Here is a 21,876-nt window from a genome sequence, read left to right on the forward strand (position 1 = left end):
TATCTGGAAACATATTTGGGACCACATTTCCTCAACAGTGTATATACTAGAAACATTCTTTCACTGTATGTTCTTACAGAAAACTATTCATAAATAAAAACCTAACTTCATCCAAAAAAAAAGTAAGATGAAAAAAATATCGGGAATACAGAAGCTCCCGAAGTCAATAACAGTCAATTAAAACAATGGTATTTTTCAGGTCTGTTTAACCTTAATAAAATAAATAACAAAAAGCTATTTTATTACTTCGCATGTAGTAACATACTATACGATTATTTTACATTTGCAAAAACAGAGCTGCTCTCAGGGTATGTACATTGCAGAAATCCAGAAAAAAACACAGAGTTTTATAAAAGGAATTTATAAACAAAAATATTTCATGTGGAATTTGGCAGCCTTTTATTTTTAGCTTAAAGAGTTTATATAAAAAATATAAGTATCTGCACATCAAAAATAATGTCATAAGCTTTCTCAAAGATTCAACAATGAATTTAAGCAATATTTTACATCAAGAAGAGTCTCAATTTTGTAATCACCGTGACATTATCTAAAAATGTGTATTTAAAAATTGTCATACTTTAAATTTTGAAAGTATGTATAATAGGTAAGCACAAAAATGCATAAAAAACACATTAATTTTGAGAAAATTAATATGCTTTAATTTCTTTGGATTATTAAAGGTAAAGACATAGGAGTTTGTATTTGGAAACTGAAATAGAAATTGTTATGCTTTAAAGAATTTTTATAACACTGAAGGTGCAATACATATCCTTAAGACTGGTCTGATGTTGCTTGTTTTGTTTTGCTTTTTTAATCAAGAACAAATGGTTTACTCATAGTTCAAGATTTCAGTTGAAAACAGTTCACATGTGAATTAAGTATCAATTGAGCAGATACTAACTTCAAAACTACGGGGAAATGGCACAGATACTCTTTAAGCTTCTTAAACAGTTGTATAGTTTAATAGCTCCATCCTTTGTCATTCCTCTTGCATAAGCCATTATACTATGATAATGATTAAAAAGGAGATTTTTATTTCAAATTTGCAATTATGTTGTCAGGGCAATACTTGTTTCCATGCCTGTATCAATACTTTATATGAAATAGAGGTAAAACCATGAGCTAACACAAGTTTTCCAAACTTTGTTACAATTCTACCACTTAAAGATCAATACTTTATTTGAGAGAAATTCTTTATTACAACTTTATGGCAATTACTTGGCCAGCAGTAAAATTCTGAAAGGAAATGCAAAGCAGAGAAAGGAAAAGTACAAGGATATTTTTAAGACTGAATGCTATTATTCAAGATAGTAAAGATTTATTGTAAGAATCAGTATGGAGTGTTATTTTATATGAATGCGTTACGTAGAGCACAGAAGGCTGAAGAATCTCAGAAAATAAAGTCACAGAACAATAAGCAAGAATGGAAAATCTTCCAAGCTGTATAGGAATTTGTTCTAGATAACAGTACAAACCCCCCCTTGTCTTTTCAGTTAAAGAGTTCTTGAAATGCATGCATTACCTTCACAACAGGATTCAGCAGAACAACACCTGATTTCTTTGTAATAACTTGCTTTGTTGTATAATGATGTTCTATGAGCTGAGGAATAGTGGGAAATCCAGTTCCTTCAAAACGATACTGATTCTGTACAGAAGTAAAAGGAAATAATTGTTTATCTAACAGCAAAACTTCAAACAAGAAACTGCAAAAAAGCTTTACAAAGCTTCCTTAAACAGTAATAGAACAAAGAAATGTTCACTTTCACAAAATTATATTTTTTCCTTATCTATTTAATAGCATTTCTACTGAATTACATGGAATGATAAGACAATAAATTAATAAATGCAAAATTACTGAATCACTCATTTGCAGTCAAATAATAAAATAATTATTTACTCAAACTCTGAAGCTTAAAGGGCAGCTCTTGCATTTCAAAAGGTGGGACTATTTGAGGTACTTAAACTGTGGCAGAGTGAAATACTATAAGCCTGAAAAAACAACACCAAATTCCTAAGCACTTAATGCTGTATAATATATATTTATTTATAAATAACAGAAAATTAACTAAAACAAACATCTGAAAATGAACTAGACAACATGTAAGTAACATTGTTTTACTTAGATCTTACTGCACTTACAATGTTTCATACAACTAGTAGATTCTGGCACAAAGTGGGAGACCCAGGATCATCCTTTAATAGCTACTGTTTATCAGAGGAGACTAGAGTGGTACGGATGCTAAAAACAAACGCAAGTCATGCATATAATCAACAGAGAATGTTTGGCCAAGACAAAATTCTTTCCCCTCCACTCCTCTATCTTTGTCGATTGACTTCATTTTAGCTACATAATCTAACAGTTGGAACAATTAAGTCTCTTATTATTAGAGATATGTAGCATTGTCTTAGGATGTATAGCATTCTTTAAAACAGCGAAAAAATTATCTTCATAGCTTATCTTTGCCTTTACCTTTGATGGTAAGAAAAGTGTAAACAAGTTTTTATTTCATCCTTCTTTGTGCCTTAAATCGTACATTATAGCTAAGTGTAAAAACAGATACTGACTCAGAGAGCAGTACACTAATTCCAGCTCCTTTCAAATAACCCGTTTTTTATTTCTGTTCTCATGATTCAAGAACCTTGATGTTCTAAGAGTCAGCCTAGCATAAGAACCAGTGCTGCTTTTATTTCCTCATCGCAGCCCCAAGCTTATACCCATCTCCTGCCATCTATGTAAAACCTTCTGGGAAAAGAATGTTGTTTTATTCTCTATATTTTCACAGGATCCTGACCATTAAGATTGCTATCAAATACTTTCAGAACAGCATAGCCTCAGAAGAGAAGAAACGAAAAAAAAAAGTATCCTTGAATGACTAACAAATTTCAGCAGTGAATTCTGATGCTTAAAATTAAACAATTGAACTCATTTATCTCACATATATACTTATTAAGATTCATACTCAAAACGAGATAAAACAAGAGAGAATGTTATGTAAAGAATCACACTTAAACCAAGCATGTATCCTAATACATTCTGCAGTCCTCAATTCAGAAAAATAACTGTGAATGGAAACCAAAACCCCCAGTGATTTGACCAGTCAGAAATCTGATTCCCCTTTGTTCATTCCCCATGTAAACAAAAATTTTAAAATCTTGGATTAAACGCTGGCAACTTGCCTACCAAAATGTCTACAAATCCATCTCCTCTTGTAGTATGACTAACAGTCCCACAATTTATAACTCCTTTTTAATGCGAAAAGGCTTTTTTCACAATAAAAACAGAAAATTCATCCCATAAGAGTGCTTAAGGAGTTCTGCATTTCCTTAGAAAAAGTTTTAGCTTTCATGATTGTCAACAAAATCTTCCCTAAAAGCATCCCAAAACCAGATTAATGCAATACCCTGTTGTTAAATACATAAGTATAAAGATCCAGTGACACAATGATTGGACTGTGACAAGCTATGTACCATTAAGCACTGTTGCTGCTATATTTCAAAGATGATTCCTAAGAAAAAATAATAAAATTATCAGAATAAAGACAGCATTATTTAATTTTTCAGCTTACAGATAAGAGTGGCCTCAAAGTAATAATTACAGAAAAAACCTCTCTGCTCTAACTGACTTTAAAGCCCAATCTAAAGTGATGTACGCAAAATGATTTCAATCACACCAAGTATATTACATGTATTTAATTCTGCTGGGTCAGGGTCAGAATGCACCAAGCATCTTTTAAGATTCTGTGCGTCTAGCTGTATGTGATTTTATTGCCCTTATTTTCCCATCTAGCACTCTGATACTCCAAAATACTAGAAGACTATAAAAATCAAAATATAACACTGGGTTTGTGTCAAGGTTCACTTTTAAAAGGAAAATCCCAGACGAAAATTAATAAAAAATTGAGCTGGGTAAGTGTCCATAATCACTGATAGAACAAAAGGCCTCAATTTTTTATAAAGTTTTAAAAATATCACAGCCCGTCATTAAAAAGAAATAAACCAGTATCCAGCACATTATCACCCAGGTGGAGATTTAGACATGGAAAACTTCCATAGTGCAAACTTAGTTATGAGACCGAACATGAGCATTCTTCTATGCAGTTTGGCAGTACTTTGGGAGACTTTATAATGAAAGACTGAAATATGTTTTGTCAGCATTACTGAACCTAAACAAAAGAATGATACTGTATTTGAAGAGATAGAAGAATTTATTATATGGGAACAGATATGAGAACTGCTGCATTTTGAATTAATTTGGAATTCTAAAAGGTAACTACAAAAATGCATAACGGATTAAGATTATGAGAAATACACCAGGTAAAGGCATGTGAATACTGACGTACTTTCTAGAATGGCAGTCTCATTCTAAGACTAAGATACTAAGTTACTACAATGAGGGGATCCATTCTGGTCCTACGTGCTATGTAATATTTGCCATCATTCAAGCTCTACTGAACAAAACAGCATTCACAGGGCTAAAAAGAATTAAAGCATCTCCAGAGCAGCAGAGATGTAAATTCTCAAGTGCACAGAAACCAGCACAGATTATTTGAATTTTTCAGTTAGATTCAGTAGAATCGTTAGTCTGAATTAAAAGTAACCTGATTAGTACTAAATAGAAAAATCGATTTAAAAATAAATAAATGTACATGCAGAAATGAGTAGTAACAAGTTCTGGATTTCAAAACAATTACAGAAGTATTTTGGCTTTTCAATATATGATAAAAAGATGTAGAATAAATTCATATTTTTCTTTTATTCCCCAGAATGACCTTTTGTGCTGGTTTGAGCACCAATGGAAATTTTTGTAACAGATTTCATATAAAGATTAAAGCCATGTGTAATATTACATTATGCAGATACTAAATCATTTAGTTAGAATAATAGACATCCTAACATTGAATATTTAGTACTATAGCAGAGACGTACATCAGCATATTGTATGATAAAGTGTCTCCGTTGTCCATCTGAAAACACAGAAAGGACATATTCACCAGGTTTCCCGTGGCTCTCTCGCACCAAGAAGTCTCCTTGCTGTTTTAACAGCTCCTGGGCTTCTATTCTTGGAATAGCACCATGATACCAGTCTTGTTCTGCCAATGGTTTCTCAGAGGTTGATATTACATCAAAGAACTTGGGAAAGATATTGAAGAAAAATGTTACTGTGACAGTACATTTTTAGAATTTACTTTTAAATTAAAAGCATGATAAACAACAATAATTTCTAAATTATGTATTTCTATTAACAAAATTAAATATCCATCTTACACAAGATGGATATTAATCAAGGTTTTTTTTCTATTATCTAAACAATTAAGTCTGTTTATATAAAAAGCATTAAGCCTATGGAAATGTCCATAAAATTACATAAGAATTTTCACTTGGCTGTTCCTCTTAAGCCATACTGACAAATATTGACCAATGACTCTTTTTCACTTTCTTAAACATTCTGACATGCTATTAATAACAATTAAAAATGAAGAATTTCTTTATGTAAAGAAACTTCTGAGACAAAAACATAAGAAACTGAATTTAAAAAGCATTTAAATTGTATAAATTGTTTTCATATAATTTAAAAGCTCCATACCAAATCAATTAATAGCTGTAAGTGACATCTTTCCTGGCATTTACATGATAGCAGAGAATAGACATGAGGGTTTATAGTGCTCATGAACCTGCACTGAGTTTCTGAAGTCATAATGATTATAAGATAATATTTTCACTGGTTGTAAGCATAAGGTAATGAGTTTTAATCTACAGTTTCATATATTAATTTAAATGAGCTTAGATTTGTTTAAGAAAACAGTTAGAAAAACATTATATTCAACAACCTCTTCAGATTTGTTTGTTCTGACTACACTGAAAAGTCCTTACTTCAGCTTTATGTCATTTGAAATCATTAGTGTCAGAGGTCATACAAACTCTCACTGTCAAGTGGAAAAGCTCTGAACAAAACAATATACTGTGCACTGTATCAGGAGTTGAATCATATATGGATGTCTTCCATGCAAGCCTGCTGAACTGCATTTGAGATAGCAGAATAAATACCCACATCTCAGCTAAGCACCATCAAGCAGATAGAAGCAAAACACAGGATTTTGAATGAACCTCTGGATGCTTCTCTACCCCAATGAAACAAAGTGTTTTTTTTCCTCTCAGTAAGGATGGCATCCTAATTTTCCCTTACAGGCTGGGCAAAGAGAACAGAAACAATCCCCTGGTGCATGCAAGAGAAAAAAATGACATAGCTCTGGACAGGGTGGAGGCCATATACAAATTTAGCATCTTCTTGAGGGGATATTCAGGTCAAGATGACCTACCAAACCGAAAAATAAATCCAAAACAAAGAAACAAAAAAAACCTCAATCATTAGAAATTCTCAGAGAGGGAATGAAAAAAAAATCAACAACAAAATGGGAATCTACTGATTACTTGCTTCCAAATGTATGAATTCTTGAGCACTTTCATAGTAAAGTATCTGGTATAACAAATGCGGGTTTCTGGCTGTCTTTCCAAATAACACCTCATAAGGTATAGTTTATTCAGTCTGAGATCTCAATGGAAAACTGGAGACCCTATCTACGAGTCTGACTAGGCCTCAGACATCAAAAGTGGGATCTACATCCTAGGCTGCCTCTTTATCAGGGATTATTTCAGATGTGAGATCCGAAAACAAAACAGTGACCAACACACTTGTGGCTAGAAACAATAAGGATACTCATTTACCAATTATGCTTTATAACAGATTCAGAATGAAGAAGGACTATGAAGAAAAAATAACAGCTTGCATAGAAAAATAACAGAGCTTTTAGGAGAAAAAGACATACTCCAAGGTACTGTATTTATTTGCAGAGAGAACTACTAAAAGCCCAGAATATTGTTTGGCCAAGAAGACACTCATTCCAATTTCATCAAAAGTTAAATGCTTCTTAGATTAGAGTTGTCTCCCATGGTTAAATGACACTAACCTATTCTCTAGTAGAAATCCCTAACACACACAAAAAAGCTTTCAAAATGTTTTAAGAGGTTACTTACTTGAACATTTATGGATCAAAGATGCTGAGGGGAAAAAAAACCAGATCTTTGCTATGCTATCAAGAAACATTTAGGAGTTCAAAGTAACAAAGCCTCTGCCACATAAACACATTTCTACTCCAAAGGAAACGCCTCTAAGGATAAAAGGACAGCTCAGGGTCAATAAACTAGTCCATACCCTTCACAAAAGAAGGTTAAAAAAAAACCTCTGACATGTAATTTATTTTACAGCTTACAGAAGAGGCAGTCACCAGATAATAACACCTGCTTATGTTCAAACGGGGTCAGGTGTGAGTCACTGTTTAGACAGAAAATCATGATCACATCCCGGAATAAAACACAGAAAAAGCTCCTGAAGAAATACGAAACCATTTTACAAATGCTAGCTATGATGCTACTTATGATATTAACATCAACCTTCCTCCTAACTTCAAATTTATTTAAACTAATATTTATTTATTTAGAAGGAAACAACAAAAAATCCAGAAGGTATCCTTTGCTGATGTTTCCTACTTTACATTGCCTTTATTTTTTACCTTGTGCTGGGGGGTGTATTTATAAAGACAGTAAAACACACTATTTTCTCCGAAGAAACAAGTGGTAAATATTTATGTTTTGAATATTATTTAAATTATTTAAAAACATATTTTTGACATGATATGATATTCACCCTGGCCTTGGAAAAAAAAAACACAGCTGAAAGCACAAAAAGAACAGTACAAGTGCAAGATGTATCATCATTTTAATACTGATTTCAATTAAATTTCATAGAATCTTAGAATCATAAAATTAGCTAGGTTGGAAAAGACCTACAAGATCATCCAGTCCAGCCATCCACCTACCACCAATAACCCCACTAAACCACATCTCTCAATGTTATATCTAAATGTTTCTTGAACATCTCCAGGGACAGTGATTCCACCACCTCCCTGGGCAGCCCATTCCAGTGCCTGACCACTCTTTCAGAAAAGTAGTGTTTCCTAATGTCCAGCCTAAATCTCCCCTGGCGCAACTTGAGGCCATTCCCCCTCGTCCTGTCACTAGTTACAAGAGAGAAGAGGCCAACCCCCAGCTCACTACAACCTCCCTTCAGGTAGTTATAGAGAGCGATAAGGTCACCCCTGAGCCTTCTCTTCTCCAGACTGAACAATCCTAGCTCCCTCAGCCGCTCCTCATAAGGCCTGTGCTGCAGACCCCTCACCAGCTTTGCTGCCCTCCTCTGAACACGCTCCAGGGCCTCAATGTCTTTCTTGCAGTGAGGGGCCCAAAACTGGACACAGTACTTGAGGTGCGGCCTCACCAGGGCTGAGTACAGAGGGACAATGACTTCCCTACTCCTACCGGCAACACTATTTCTGATACAAGCCAGCATGCCATTGACCTTCTTGGCCACCTGGGCACACTGCTGGCTCATGCTCAGCTGAGCATCAACCAATACCTCCAGGTCCGTTTCCTCTACACAATCTTCCAGCCACTCTGCCCCAAGCCTGTAGCGTTGCCTGGGGTTGTTGTGGGCAAAGTGCAGGAGCTGGGTCTTGGTCTTGTTGAACTTCATCCCATTGGCTTCAGCCCAGAGATCCAGCCTGTCCAGATCTCTCTGTAGGGTCTCTCTACCCCCAGGCAGATCGACACTTCCTGCCAGCTTGGTGTCGTCTGCAGACTTACTGAGGGTGCTCTCAATGCCCTCATCCAGGTCATCAATAAAGATATTGAAGAGGACAGGCCCCAGCACCGAACCCTGGGGAACACCACTCGTGACTGGTCACCAGCTGGATTTAACGCCATTCACCACCACTCTCTGGGCCCAGCTCTCTAGCCAGCTCCTTACCCAGCAAAGAATGTACTTGTCCAAGCCACGGGCTGCCAGTTTCTCCAGGAGAATACTGTGGGAGACAGTGTCAAAGGCTTTGCTGAAGTCTAGGTAGACCACATCAACAGCCTTTCCCTCATCTACCAGACGGGTCACTCGATCATAGAAGGAGATCAGGTTGGTCAAGCAGGACCTGCCCTTCACAAACCCATGCTGGCTGGGCCTGATCCCCCGGTTGTCCTGCAAATGCTGCGTGATCTCCCTCAGGACAATCTGCTCCATAACCTTCCCTGGCACCAAGGTCAGGCTGACAGGCCTGTAGTTCCCCAGATCCTCCTTACGACCCTTCTTGTAGATGGGAGTCACGCTGGCAAGTCTCCAGTCTTCTGGGACCTCTCCAGTTGACCAGGAATGCCGACAGATGATGGAAAGCGGCTTGGCTATCTCCTCTGCCAGCTCCCTCAGTACTCTCGGGTGGATCTCGTCCGGCCCCATGGACTTGTGGCAGTCCAGGTGGAGTAGTAGGTCTCTGACTGTTTCCTCCTGAATCATGGGGGGTTTGTTTCGCTCCCCATCCAAGACTTCCAGGTCAGAGAGTAGAGTGCTCTGAGAACAATTGGTCTGGCTTTTAAAGACAGACGTAAAAAAGGCATTGAGAACCTCAGCCTTTTCATTGTCCTCAGTGGCCACATTCCCAGCCACGTCTAGTAAAGAATGGAGATTCTCCTTGGTCCTCCTCTTACTGTTAATATATTTGTAAAAGAGTTTCTTGTTCCCTTTCATCCCAGCAGCCAAGCTTAATTCAAGCTGGGCCTTTGCCTTTCTAATTTTCTCCCTGCACATCCTGACAACCTCTTTGTACTCTCCCCGAGTTGCCTGTCCCTTCTTCCACAGGAGGTAGATTCTCTTTTTCTCCTGGAGCCTCAGGAAAAGCTCCCTGCTCATCCACGCCGGTCTCCTTCCCTGCCGGCTCATCTTGCGGCTCAGGGGACAGCCTGTTCCTGCGCCTTCAGGACTTCCTTCTTGAGGAGCAACCAGCCTTCCTGGATCCCTTTACCCTCCAGGACCGAATCCCAAGGGACCCTCCCTGGCAGCCTCCTGAACAATTCAAAGTCTGCCCTCCGAAAGTCCAAGGTAGCCGCTTTGCTATCCCCTCTCCTCGTTCCACCAAGAATTGAGAACTCCATTTCATGGTCGCTCTGTCCAAGGCAGCCCCCAACTTCCACATCTCCTGTGGGATGAAATGGGCAGTGCCTGCGTGCACCAGGGGAGGGGTCTAGGGTCACGAGTATCCGGGGCGGTCGCTTGTACGGGTATAAATAGCCTTGTTGCGCAGCATTAAATTGGCATTTCGGTGTTACACACTGTGTGTGTGTCCCGTATGCCCCGCACGCTGAGGTGCGGACGGAAGGGAAGCCTTAGCCTTATTACGTTGTCGTAGACAACATCTGGTGACCCCGACGTGATTTTGGGCGCGAGCAAGGCGCCAGGCGCGAGCGAGGCGCCGAGAAGCCGGAGCCGTGATGGGGCTCGGCGTGCAGGAGGTGGTGAGTATGCTGAAATCCTTGGCCAAGGAAGTAGGGATAACACTACATAAGAAGGAGTGCCTCACACTCCTTCAGTGGATGCTGCGCAAGCAGTGTGCGGAGTCCCCGACAGACTGTCTACAGAAAGTGGTTTTAGAGAAGACGGGTCAGGAGTTATGGGAAGGGGCAAGTGCAGGAAATAAGGAGGCACTGGGACTTATCCCTGTGCTGGGGACGGTGAGAAGCGTGATACAGAAAGTGAAAGACGAACGGCATCTCGATGCCATGGCACGTCAAGTGTTATCGGGAACGCCTGATGACACTGAGACAGCCACGGCCGATGGAGCAAAAGGAAAAGGCAATGTGAGAGCGAGGGTGGAATGTGGCACGAGCAGATTTGGAATATCTCGTTCGGTGGGTGAAATCATAGTGCCACGTACGGGGGTTGCACCAATAGGTGGCCACAATATGGTATAAGGATGGGGGGTGATGACTTGTTTTGGAATAACGACACTGCAAAAATGTTGCCCCCGGGTATTTTCTTGATCTGTGGTGACCGTGCATGGCAAGGTATCCCTAGGAACCCGGTAGGAGGGCCCTGCTACTTGGGCAAGCTGACAATGCTGGCTCTAAGCCACCGAGCCTGGATGCAACTGTCGAGGAACCTTACTCACAGCAGAAACCGGCGTAGTGTGCATACGCTCCAAGAGGATTGCAGTGATGATGTTAAGTTATGGAGTATCACGGCACGTATCTTTGCTTCAGCCCTAGCGCCTGGTGTCGCTGCAGCGCATGCCTTGCGGGAGATCGAGTGATTGGCCTGTTGGTCAGTCAAGCAGGCAAACGCCACTACAGAGGTATTGAGTGAGCTGCTCATGGATGTGGACAACGTCAAACACGCAGTGTTGCAAAACAGAGCCGCCATAGACTTCCTCCTACTGGCTCAAGGCCACGGATGTCAGGATGTGGAAGGCATGTGTTGTTTCAATCTATCTGATCACAGCGAGTCTATACACCAGAAGCTGATGTGGATGAGAGAACATACGCAGAAGATAACGGTTGACCATGATCCGTTCGGCAATTGGCTGAAGAACCTGTTTGGCGGACTTGGGCCATGGGTCACCCAGATACTTAAAGTAGTATAGTGCTCGTAGTGTTTATCTGCATTGCATTTTGCTTACCATGCTTGATAGGATGTTTGCAGCAGTGCTTACAAAGAATGATGGAGCAAGCCTTTGATCGGCGCATGGAATACCATAGGCTACGCGAACGCTTGTGATAAGTCTTAGGTAGTTAATGATGAAGTACGCACTCGTATAATGTGCAAACATTAGAGCTTAAGCAGTAGATAAGTTAGTTGGGGGATAGGTTATAGGGGGTTTTTGCGATCGCGCTGTAACGGGGCAAGGCTTTTCCAGGCATGGGAGGAGAAAAATGTAGTAGGCGGTAACCGAGCGTGTGGGATGTGACGTGATAGGACCTCCCCTGCCTAGTATATATATGTAAGACGCGCTTAGGCCTTGTAGGAATAGTTGGGGAAACTGGGAACCAAAAGAGGAACATATTAAAGGGGCTGTTAAAGAGGGGGGAGTTGTGGGATGAAATGGGCAGTGCCTGCATGCACCAGGGGAGGAGTCTAGGGTCACGAGTATCCGGGGAGGTCGCTTGTACGGGTATAAATAGCCTTGCTGCGCAGCATTAAATTGGCATTTCGGTGTTACACACTGTGTGTGCGTCCCGTATGCCCCGCACGCTGAGGTGCGAACGGAAGGGAAGCCTTAGCCTTATTACGTTTTCGTAGACAATCTCCCACCAGACCTTCCCTGTTTGTAAACAACAGGTCTAGCAGGGTACCTCTCCTGGTAGGTTCTCTCACCAGCTGCAGAAGGAAGTTATCTTCCATACACTCTAGAACCCTCCTAGACTGCTTCTTCTGTGCCGTGTTGTATTCCCAGCATGTATCAGGGAAGCTGAAGTCCCCCATGAGGACACGAGGACAACAGGACATAAATCTACCTGTTACTGCTAATGTTTATATGGCTTTTTTGTAGTTAGGATTAAATAGTTCAAATACAAGAAAGTTTAGTCTTTAAAGAAGATGGGGGGGGAGGGCAGGAAATCTACCCACTCAAAATTAGTGTACAGATCTCATCTTTTTTCTTAGTAAGTTTAAAGAGCAATATAATTAACAATCCATTGAAATAGCAGTTTTTCTCCAACAGTAAAAATCAATCAGTCCCCAGCTGCTGTTCTTATTCAAAAGAAATATTAAAGAAAGAGTACTGTATTATTTCTAACTTCAGAAAAAGAGAGACTATTTCTGTAATTACTTTGCCAATGTAAAGACAATAATAATGGGAACATTTTATTAAATGAATAGCTTATTTGAAATATTATTTTCACATACATTCTAAGCTTAGTCTTTGTGTTTTTCCTTATTTTCCACCCTTACAGAGACCAAGATTTTACCTGCATTTTTTTTTTATCTCAAAGTGTAAAAGAGACACAGACAGAGATTAGGAAATAAAGCAATACAGTTATGTTGATTTTTTGAGACACTTCCCAGTAGAATGTTCTGCCAGCGGACTAAGTGAATCAAGTTCAGACCTATAAACCAATATATCATATGAAGTCAACACATACTCCGCCAAAGAAATGAAAAATTCTAAGTATTCTATCAAAAAAGTCCTATACAAGTAAAAATGTACAGACCTGAAAATTCTAAGATAAAAGTAATTATAATAAAACTATCACTCGCAGTTTGTACAAAGTGATGTTCTCTCTACGATCATCATTATTAAATCTAAGAAATGTAAAAATTATTTGAAGAGAAACAACATGTACAGTTATCCTATAAACAGAAACAGCCATCTGTGCCAAGATGAAATCCTTCACTGATAAAAAATAGACTCATTTAATCAGATGGGTAGAAGCTGGTGTTTATTATACTAATTATTATACTACTATAAGACATTCAGACTCTTCATTCTGTTAATATATAGCAGAGCCTTACTGGTGCAGAAAATTTGGCTCTTCTCTCGTGTTCCCTCTCATCATTTGATTAAATAATTTTACTGTATTCTCTTCAAAACTATATTTTTTCCTGTATTATTTCTATCCTCTACCTTTCCATTCTCAGAGCCTGTCAATCATTCAAGTGCCAACACATAAATAGCAGTTTATCTCCTGACTGCTTGAGGAAATTTTAGGCTTCTCCACAGCTTTGCTCAGAAGACACAAAAAAATCCTTACTTTTCTTCAATTAAACATAATATTCAACTTCAGGTAACCAACCAAATATGTGACAGAGTTTTTTGAATATCACTGCATTTAAACCAAAATACGGTTTTACTTCTGAAGTTTCAAAAAGCTTTAAATATACATGAAAACAGGCAGTTAACGTACTTTTTTGTTTGTATTTCTCTAATTGATTTTATGCACTTTATCATTATAATACACACTTTCCTTAACCAGTTTGTACAGTTTTATGATAGCCGTACACGCCAGTTTACAATTTACACCTTTTAGCAGTCAACATAGTTATGGAATTGTCAGCATGAAAATGATGAATTGTTAACCACATTAAGAGTTAAATAGTATTATGCAAAACAAATTTAATTTGTATATCCATGATTAGCTTTCCCAATACAACAGAAATTGATAAATCATAACATGCGAAAAGCAAACCTGATTTGTTTAATGTAGTCTGACTTCGAACTCCTTTAATAGGTAGTGAAGAGCGTACTTGTTACTCAGATTTGACTTTCTGTCTCAGACAATCCAATTCTATATGTATGCATATATATATACACTCATTAAACATTGTCAGCTAAAAGGGAGTTTAGTAGATCCTTTAATGGGTTAGTGGATGCAACCTTGAAATTACTCAATAACATAGAAAGCCTGTTCGTTCTAAAATGTTCTTCAAATATTATTTTGAGCTAAAGTTTCAGGTGACAAGATCACAATTGGAAAGTAGTTTTCAAAATTCTGCTCAAATTGTAACTTTATTTTACTGGGGGAGGTGGGGAGAAGTATAGAGGGAGGGTTGAGGAGGGAAAGCAGTAAGAAGGTAGGGTCCCCATTCCTCTTCAGGAACTCTCAGCCAAACTTCCAGAAGGAAGGTTTTCAACCAAAATCTGACACCTCCTTTAGTATGTGCTCAAGTATTTCATCTTGTCTTGCAAGCTTCCACACGATTAAAAACAACAACAACAACAACAACAAAACAGAAGTACTAGAAGTACTAGGAAAGCAGCTTTTTTTTTCTCACTTCTTTTCATGAATTTTTTTTCATATCCAAGCATCAAGAAAGTTCCTCCATACATTGAGGAACCTGAACAAAAGCCAGCTATAAGAGATATTCAATAACTATTTTCAGTGGTGATTGAAACAAGAGTTATAAAACCTAATAATTTCAATAGTACCTTAGTTATTGTAGAAGTAAATAGATATACATAGGGGAATATAATTGTTGGAGAAATGGTTATAACATGCTTGACAATCCCTTTACAAAAAATCACATTATATAGCATTCCCAGTAAACTGACTCACGGGAAAGAATACTCCTAAAATTACAGCACCACCTGGGTACTGCAAAGAACATACATACAATTTATTTTTTCCAGAACTATGATATATCAGAGTTATTCTTACACACTACTATGCAACAGTATTATCATGTCCACTGATCAAGCAGAACAGCGTTTTTAATAACATTATTAGAATTTTTGTCTATGTAGACAGAAATCTTGCTTAAGCTGAAAAACAAGAGAATGTAGTGCAACACTGAATTACTGATATTACTTACCGATGATGAGCCCAACATGGATTTTGGAGACCTTATAATTCCAGCTATGGAGTGACGTATAGTGTCAAATCTGGAGACTTTGTCCTTCTTGTCCTAGGAGGAAAAGTAGAATTTCCAGTGAAACCAAGCAAATAAATAAAAGTTTACCTCTAAGCATTAGTAACTGAATTATGGAGGACATGGCATCTAGAATTATGGACTAAGAGAGAGACTGAGGATCTGCTAAGACAAACCAGCAAGACTGTGTCAACATCAGTGAGATTAAACTAATACATACACATTTAAGAGCTGACAAATTGTTTTAATTCCTTAAATATCTCATGCTATTATTTTAAATATCACTATTTTTAACTATAAAGAGAATTATTTTGTACCCTAAAACAGAGCATTTAATTCCCAGTTCTCCTGAAATACATGTTTTTTCAAAAAAAATATTGGTTTGAGACCATAAAATAAAAAGGAAAACCCACATAACAGAACTCAAAAAATACACTTGCTTTAGTCTTAATTCATGTACATGGAGTTGTGTTTTTCCTTTTTAGTTAATGTGTTCTTCACTAACAATACATTAACTGTAAATATTAATACTAATCAGTTTGAGGATCTATTTCTTTTTCCAGCACAGCAAAACCATAAGAGCAGAAAACACTAAGTTTTCAATTCTGTATAAAGAGGCTTATTCACTACAATTAGAACACTGAACCAGCTTTAAACCATCTTTAATCCAGCATAAATCAATGTCAAGTCCAAGGTGCTTATAATGCAAGTTAGTCCAAAGACTGTATAGTTCTTCACCTGTAATTCATCATCAGCTCTCAATATCAAAGAATCTTACAGAGAATAATAACAATAAATATTTTTAACATTGACAAATTGGATTTATTTCTCATAATTTTACCCTCAGGGCAAGCCAAGATACTTTAAGAAACATACAACATTTAACTCATGGACAGAGGCCACAAATTAACAATCTCATTCCAATTAGCCACAGGTTAACTAAACCATTAATGGTGACAGACTACATCTGTTTGGTAGTATTACAAGAGATATTGCTTCCAAGTTTTGAATGTACATCCTCAACTGAAGAAACTGAAAATCTGTTAATGTAATAAATGCAGTTTCCGTTTATTCCAGGACCTCTGAATAGGCAACAAAATCTATTAACCCTATATACTAAGTATACCTATATTACAGTCACTATCAAATGCAGCTTAGTTTACAGAATATAATTTAAGCATTGCCTTAATAAAATAAATTAATTAAAAATAATTGTCTATACCCCCAAAAATTTCATTAACAACAAATGGATGCAGTCTAATTTTGTTTGCATGCTTGCCAAGTGTTGAATGATCGACTCATTTCACACATCTCTTCGGAAGTGAGCCATTAGATTTAACCGTAATTTACATGTTTACATCTAAGATGACAGGAAAAAAAAGTTACTAAATGTAGGTGAATTCCATTATATTTTCCCCTAAACAAGCTCATTTTCATTCTGTTAGTCTTCATTCTGTTTTACACTAACAGCTTCCATTCAACTACAAGTAAGGGCCTACACTCACCAGTTTTTCCTTATCAAGAAGAGCTTTTAACAAGGTTCTTTTCTTCTTCAAAGTACCCAAAAGACTTACGGATGGTACCATACCATAGGACTTTGATAAGCATCACACAGAGCCTACCACACACTTCAAATAGAACGAACACTAAAATGCAGATTGAAGACGTAAACTGAGGCTCTGTTCAAAATGCAATATATTTATAAATACATTTCAGAATTTTCATTGCACATTCTCTCTGATATACTGAAACTACTCCTGTATCTTACAGGAATGAAGACTATTAAATTGCCTGCACAGCACACATCAAACACATGACAAACAGAACTATAGCGTGCACTTAGTTTATTTATTCCATTTAACTATTTACCAGGAAACCTAAACAGAACTGTAGAACAGCAACTCAGGTATTTTGGTCATTGCTCAGACACAGAGTATCTTAGATGGATCAATTAGATCTTGCAGAAAATCAGTTTTCACTGAGAATGCATACTCACCAATGCTAAAATATATTTTACACACAAGTATAAATCCTCTCCAAAACTAAAATAAGAATACAACTCAGAAGAACCAACCTACTTTTTTTTTTAATCTCTACTATCTTATTAATTAGGGTGGTATTTTACATCTGGTTTCTGAATAAAATCTTAACACCAGTGCTGTCTTTCAGTAGTCTTCACCATAGCCACAATACATCCTGAATCTCTTGGCCAAGGCCCTCAGAATTCAGTAAACGATTCAGTAGGCAAAAGGATTATTTCAGGATATTAACTTATTTAAAAATTCCGAAGGAAACCCAAAAGAGGGCACAGACTCTGTCTCCAGAGAAAAAAGTTCATTTTATTTCCAGAAAGAACTCATTCCAACAAACAACAGGCATCTGACCAACCAGCACAACTATGCTGTCTATGCAGTCAGCATAAATGCTCCAGATACACTCACAAGACACATCACATTACTATTTCACTAACAAACTTGAGAAGGACAATGGGAAGAAATTAAGAACAGGGATTGCTATAATAGCCTTACAGAATAGCATGCTTGCTAACATACACAACGCAGCTACTAAAAAGTATTAACTGATTCAGTTTCATTTTAGCTTGAATTAATTACTTTCTGAGATATAAGCAAAATGGTAGCATGATTTTAAGCACTGCTGGGTGAAACACTGGCTGTGATGGCCGGGCCCAGAGAGTTGTGGTCAATGGAGTTAAATCCCGTTGACAGCCAGTCACGAGCCGTGTTCCCCAGGGCTCAGCGCTGGGGCCTCTTCTATTCAACATCTTTATCAATGATCTTGATGAGGGGATTGAGTGTACCCTCAGTAAGTTTGCAGATGACACCAAGTTGGGAGAGACTGTTGATCTGCCAGAGGGTAGAAAGGCACTACAAAGGGACCTGGATAGACTGCATCGATGGGCCAAGGTAAACTGTATGAGTTTCAACAGGGCCAAGTGTCGAGTCCTGCACTTCGGTCACAACAACCTCAGGCAACCCTACAGGCTTGGGGAGGAGTGGTTGGAAAGCTGCCTGACGGAAAGGGACCTTTGTGTGCTGATGGACAGTTGGCTGAATATGAGCCAGCAGGGTGCCCAGGTGGCTCTAATTTACTAAATAAGATATCTGAATGCAAAATAACACAATGTAATACAATATAATTATAATTTAAGCTAACAAATCCAATACAATGAGAGTGTCCAAATACGAAAAGGCTTTACTCTAATGCCAACAGTGAGACGGCTAGGGAGCAAAACACTGCCGGGACGAGGAGACAAGACGAGACAAGATGAGAAGGGACGTCTCGTGATATGCAAACAGTTTTTATCTTTCCCTCTGAACGGAAAACGGTAACAGAACAGCAAAGTCCTCTGGGAAATGTAGTTCTTCTTCTCTCCTGAGAACCAGGTACCCAGAACTACCCATGAATCACGGAACTGGAGCATTAACTCTTTAACTCCCAGTGCACAACATGATGTTATGATGTGGAACTCTGATAACCAAAAATCATAAAACCATGACAGTAGGTCACGAATTTTCCAGCCACTGGACAGATATAGATAGAAATACTGTTGTTATTCCAAACCCTTACCCTAGAATGATGCAAGACTGATGGATAAACTTGTATATGGAGTATAAAAATTCATTTTACAGATGTGACTTCCAGTCATTATCACTGGTAAATAATGCAAGGCACTAGGGCTTTTATCTCTACGGATTTTGTAATATGAATTAAATATTTATTGGGTAACTGATTGACAGCAGCTACTTGTAAACATCAGGTCAGAATGCTGTCATTCTAAAAGCAATCAATTTTGGAAGCAGCCTTGTTATATTTCTACTACCATGAAATAAGGAATGCTGAAACCCTACTTCCAGCTGTATACACCTCAGCTATCCTTATCATTCCAGTTTACCTTTTTCGTTTCTAATGGTCTGAAATATTACCTCCGCTCTTCTAAAGAGATGTCACAGTAGAAGACAACTACTCAGGCACTCTTTTTTTTTTTCTGACAAGATGCAGACAAAAAAAAATGAAGTGTAAGAGCCCAGAAAGAATTGCAGGACTACTCAATTCAGCTGAAAACCACAAGTAAAGCGCTCACTGTTTTGTCTGACCATTTCCTTACGTGCAACATACAGAAAGCAGAGTTTTTTATGTTGCTTGTTCACTTTAGGGGATTTTCCACAACATGAAATCCTCTTCATTTTAATTTTTTTTTTTCCACTAGACTTCCTGTGGCCACGCATTACACCTGTTAGCATTCCACGGGCAAAAATCTCCTCTTTGCCAAGCATGTTGTTCTTTTACTAGGCAAAAACACTGCAGATCTTAGAGTGCATGCAAAATAATACAGTACATCCAGAGGCATGACAATCAAAATGACAAGGTCAAAGAATCACATTCACAACAGTATTTTGAATGAATGTGGGCAAGATAAAAGAGTAAGGCAAAAGATTTTGTTTAAATTGAACTGCATAATGTAAAAACCCAAAAAAACTTTTTAGCTGTAAGAATCCAGAGAAACACTGGATCTCAGGCATTATTAGAAAAGAAAATTTATATATACTCTCTTTAAAGAAGCAAAAAAGTAAGAAGCTCTAAAAATATCTAAGATAAAGGTAGAATTAATGCTACTGAGGGACGGGCAAATAGTGTTACTATCTCAATCAAAAAGTGGAAGATCAGCAGTAAGAAACATGACTTATAATGCAGCATACAATGATTACTGCAAAAAAGTCTGGCCAGACACATACATTGGTGATACAAATAGGGCAATATTTTAACACAAAGAAAGACCTGCCTAATATGTCCGATATGAACCATCAGCATAGATACAGAAGATGGATACAGGCTTGTAAATGAAAGTAGAAAAGCTCCAGAGGAATTGTAAAGGAAATATGATAAAGACTCTCCAACTGAAAGAAAAGAAACACGCTCCCACAAGAAAAAGAGATTACAACTGGAAGAACACAGTCAGTGATATCTAAAAGATGAGCATGATAATCTTTGTTCTGAGGTTTGGCAAGGGAACTGGTCCTCAGAGATTTTGATAAAAATTATTTCAGTAAGGTACAAGAGCTCTAAGATGAAACTAGAATGGAAGAATTCCTGGTAGATATTGCAAATGATACATTCATTGAGGATACAGATAAAAGAGAGACACTAGACAGTATCTGCAAGAGCAATTGAAATGCACTCATTTATGTGAAGTGAATGCTAGCTACACTGCTGGTTTAAATATGTGATTTCCCTGATGAAAAAAAGCGTCAGCACAATATTCATCTTAAGGCCTCAAATGCAGATATGGTGGAGAATGATAAAGATTTTTGATCTTAGAACACTACAGATGTCTGGCATGAGAATGAAGTTTTGTGATTTATAAGCAGGAGTTCTTCAAAGAACCTTTAGAGAGAGAGGGCCATTTTCTGAAAGTGATACTTTGCATTAGCCACTTCAGCAGTGGAGATGTTATTTAGGAGGTCTGAAAAACATGCAATACGCTTAGCATGTAACAGTGACTCTGGCCTGCTTATTGATATGCAAATATACGAACCTCAAAACCTTTATCGTGAATGTTTCTCTACAGATACTGGCACTTACTGATCACTTGTAATTTCATTAAAGGAGCGGTAAATGTTGACACATGAAAAACCTGAATGCACAGTAGAACATGCCTGAAGACCTTGAATCCTTGAAGCCAAAACACTGAAAGAATTCTCTTCCCCCCCACCCCACTCCTCTCATCCATGGCAGAACTGGGAATCTCAGAGAGGCCAAATGTACAAAAACAGAGATTCATTGATTCTGTGCAAACAAAAACTGATATTTTGAAATAATTATATGGCAATCTGAATGCAGAATCGGTTGCTGACCAAACATAAGTTGATTGTTCAAGCTCAGCAGACCAAAAAAACCTTCTGAGGAATAATGATTTGCATTTTCTTATTTTGTCATTGTACATATTTAGAATTGGGGGCAGCACTGTGTAGAGCCATGAAGGTGTAACATAAAGTTATTAAAAATTAGGGCATTTAAAGATAATTAAAAAAATCTCAAGTACACAGTGAAATCAAAGAGAAGGAATGAGGTCTCGTGATCTGCAAGTTTTTATCTTTTCCCTCTGGCCGGAAATGGTAACAGAGGAGCAAAGTACCGCGGGGACTGTAGTAGTCCTTCTCTTCTGAGAACCAGGTACATACACTACATGATGTTATGATGTGGAATACCAATAAAATCATAAAACCATGACAAAATCTTAGAACAGCCTCTATCAAATATGAAGTGCTCACATGGAAGAGTCTTAGAAGGATTCTCCTTCCATAATTTTTTTTCAGCTGCTTACTGAATCTTTATAACATTTGACAGTAAAACATCACAACGAAGAATGTGATCAAATACAGAAGCTTCCCAGAGAGATTTACACTGTTGGTGCTGTTCAGAACTCAAATGAAAGAAGATCCTGTGCAGGCTGATACCACATCAAAGCTCACAGGTCTCTGAGGAAGGAGATGGATCAGATGGCCTTCCTGATTTCCCTTCAAATCTACATTATTCTACAGTTCTACAATATTCAGGAAGTAGACATACATCAGTTTACAGAAACTCTATATCTTATTCTCTATTCTGTTCTTTTCCTGATA

The 21,876-nt window shown here is 37.8% G+C and overlaps 1 protein-coding gene across 6 annotated transcripts in view; it reads right to left on the bottom strand.

Annotated features, from left to right (window-relative positions):
- Positions 1 to 21,876, bottom strand: part of FER (FER tyrosine kinase) — a 185,913-nt gene that overhangs the window by 82,378 nt on the left and 81,659 nt on the right. For 5 of the 6 annotated variants that reach the window (XM_021379739.1, XM_021379734.1, XM_021379735.1 and 2 more), the window contains 3 exons: positions 15,179 to 15,271; positions 4,927 to 5,130; positions 1,523 to 1,645 (listed from right to left, as the gene is read on the bottom strand). In XM_021379739.1, coding sequence (XP_021235414.1) covers positions 1,523 to 1,645; positions 4,927 to 5,130; positions 15,179 to 15,271 — 420 coding nt within the window. The remainder of the gene's footprint in view (positions 1 to 1,522; positions 1,646 to 4,926; positions 5,131 to 15,178; positions 15,272 to 21,876) is intronic. The other variant, XM_021379740.1, reaches the window with a different exon arrangement.

The sequence above is a fragment of the Numida meleagris genome, chromosome Z (assembly GCF_002078875.1).
Source record: "Numida meleagris isolate 19003 breed g44 Domestic line chromosome Z, NumMel1.0, whole genome shotgun sequence".
NCBI classification, from domain to species: domain Eukaryota; kingdom Metazoa; phylum Chordata; class Aves; order Galliformes; family Numididae; genus Numida; species Numida meleagris.